The 2,651-nt window shown below is 68.2% G+C and overlaps 1 protein-coding gene across 1 annotated transcript in view; it reads right to left on the bottom strand.

The window, feature by feature from the left end:
* Positions 1-2,636, bottom strand: part of REEP6 (receptor accessory protein 6) — a gene marked incomplete in the record, with an annotated part of 9,208 nt that extends 6,572 nt beyond the window's left edge. The window contains 3 exon segments of the mRNA XM_014585483.2: positions 142-280; positions 452-545; positions 2,413-2,636. Coding sequence (XP_014440969.1) covers positions 142-280; positions 452-545; positions 2,413-2,527 — 348 coding nt within the window.
* Positions 2,637-2,651: the final 15 nt, after the last annotated feature.

Genomic DNA, 2,651 nt, shown 5'->3' with positions numbered 1-2,651 from the left:
GTGCAGGCCCAGCTCTGCAGCCCCGAGTCCCCACCCCGGGTGCAGGCCCAGCTCCCCGCCCCGAGTCCCCGCCCTGGGTGCAGGCCCAGCTCCCCGCCCCGAGTCCCCGCTCCACGCCTCCACGGCCCCGCTGATGCCCACCTTGCCCGCGTAGTAGAAAGGGCACCAGGACAGGAGCAGGTCGCTGAAGAACTCGGCCAGCCCGAACAGCCCGTACACCACCCAGTAGGTGAGCCACACTGTGTCGTCCTCTTTGCTGGGGCTCTCGATGGCTTTGACTCTGCGGGGGGCAGGGGCAGGGCTGCCCGGCCGTCCCATCCCCACAGGGTCGGGGCTGCCCGGCCGTCCCCCACCGTGTGGTCAGGGCTGCTCTGGTCACTAAACCCCACTCCCCCGGGGTTGGGGCTGCCCGGCCGTCCTACTCCGCCCCCTGCAGCAGCGCGGCACTCACGAAGCATAGGCGGGGTACACAAAGCCGATGACATTGCACAGCAGAGACGCCCCCGGGCCGATGAGCAGGTACAGGCTTAGCAGAGTGACCACTCCTGGGAACAGACCAGCCTGCTGCAGCGCCCGCCTGCTCAGGGCGCCCCCAGAAGCCCTGGTGGAAACCGCAGGGTCCCCGCAACGCCTCCACCACACGCGACCTGGCTGTGTCCCCTGTCTGACTGCCCGGCCACTCACGGGTGGGTAGGGCAGCTGCTCGCAGGTGTCAACCACGACAGCCCTGCGTGACACCGCCAGCTCCAGGCCCCGCGGGCCCAGGAGAGGCCAGCTTTGAACACAGGCTGCCTGTCAGGGGAGGGCCGCCCGGCACAGGGCGTCCCTGGTTCCCCCAACCAGGCAGGAGCGCCCCACCCACTCACAACACCCACGTGCGGGGTCTCCTGGGGGCGGCGTCACCCTTTGTCTTGGTGGGAGGCAGCAAAGCCTGGTGTCTCGACCCTTCGGACCTGAGCAGGCACTTTGGTCCCGGCCCGCTCACCAGTGGACACAGAGCCGCCCATGGGCCTCAGTCCCATCCCTGCATGGGTGGTCCACACCTCTGTTCCCTGCCCTGTGCTGCCCCCTGCAGGGCGCTGCCTGCGGGTGCGACCCTCCTGCTCTCATCTGGCAGCAGGGACCAGGGAAGGCAGCGTGGGACAGTGCGGGGTCACACAGGGAACTAGGGCCCCACAGAGGCTGGACGGCCTCCCCACAGCCTTCATCTGCAGAGGCAGACGGAGCCCACTCCTGGCCAAAGGGCGGGCCCAGCTCCGGCACCCTTCCCTGTTACTCTTTACCCTCAGGGTGCACCCCCAGGGCCAGGCTGTGCCCCTCCCTTCTCTCAGCATCACGTGTTACCCAGGGAACTGCCACCTCTGCCCCAGGCCACGCTGGCCCAGGGCCTGACCTCAATCCCTTCTCCTGCCACCTCAGCACTGGAGGATGACCTTGGACCTCAGGATTACGGGCGGGTGCAGCGCCAGAGGTCGGCCCCATGGGCGCTGCGTGTCTCGGGGGCACCCAGCCTCCTTCCCCGGCTCTGTGACCTAAATCCCCCACCCACAGGCCCCACGGGTGTGGAAATCGAGGCAGGCGCAGCCGACAGCCGGCCGCCTGCACTGCACACGGGGATGGGACTGGGAGAGCACTCCTCGGGCTACCTGGCACGAAAAGCCACTGGACACGGAGGAACCTGGCGCTGCCCTCCACCCAGAGCCCCCAGAGCATCCTAGTGGCTCATTCTGAGGCCTTCCTGGAAACAGCGGCAGAGCCCGTAGGCTACCGAGCATGGCAAAAATTGTCACAAGCTCTCTAGGCAGGGGTTGGAAAAGCGGCAGGGCCACCCAGCAGAGCAGGTGGCCCTAGCCCGACCTGTCACAGCTGTCAAACCAAACCCAACTCCCAGATACTGGGCACAGAGACAACGCCAGCAGCTGGGGGAAGGAGGGCAGGCACCCTGGGGGGAGGGTGGTGGGCATTCACTCCTCTCCTGGCCTCCAGCCTCCTCTCCAAAAATCGGTGGGTCTCGCTCTGGCTGCCAGGCTGGACAGGACACTCGCCACTCCAGTTTTTTTTGCTCCAACCCCAGGGCACTGGGCAACTGGAAAAACCAGACTTCCACCTGGCGGGCACCCAGGGCCCCAGGGAGGTCAAAGGACGCCTGGGATGGAGGCTGGAGTAGGGGTGCGGCAGGGACCAGAGAGAGGGTGGCCTTCGCCTGAGGTCGCAGGGGAGGGGCAGCGGAAGGACTGTGGGCAGATCTAAATCCCCACCCAAGACCCCCTTCCCAGCTTCTCCGTCTCCGTGCTGGGCTGTGGGGCGCGCTTCGCCGCCGGCGCAGGCTGGAGAGGAGCAGGTGCGAGCCCGGGAGGCCCAGGGCCTCTGCGTGCGGGTCAGTGAAATGGGGCGAGCGCCCAGAAGGCTCACCCGCGGCCAGATACCGCTTCTCGACCCCGGTCTTGGCTTCGAGTGCCTCGAGCGCCTCGGTAGCAAAGTTCTTCTGCTCCAGGAAGCGCTCGAAGCGCTGGCGCAGGCCGTCCATGGCACCGGCGGGTCCGGGGCTGGCAGCTAGCGCTCACCCGCCGCCCCGCGCACCGGCCCCGCCGCGTGCGCGCCGCCTTCCCGCCGCACCTCACCTGACCTGGCCTGGGGGAGGTGGCCACCCC

This window comes from Tupaia chinensis, unplaced genomic scaffold, assembly GCF_000334495.1.
Source record: "Tupaia chinensis unplaced genomic scaffold, TupChi_1.0 Scaffold149964_1, whole genome shotgun sequence".
NCBI classification, from domain to species: domain Eukaryota; kingdom Metazoa; phylum Chordata; class Mammalia; order Scandentia; family Tupaiidae; genus Tupaia; species Tupaia belangeri.
Note: the sequence above shows the minus strand (reverse complement) of the source record. Positions and strands in the feature narration are given on the sequence as shown.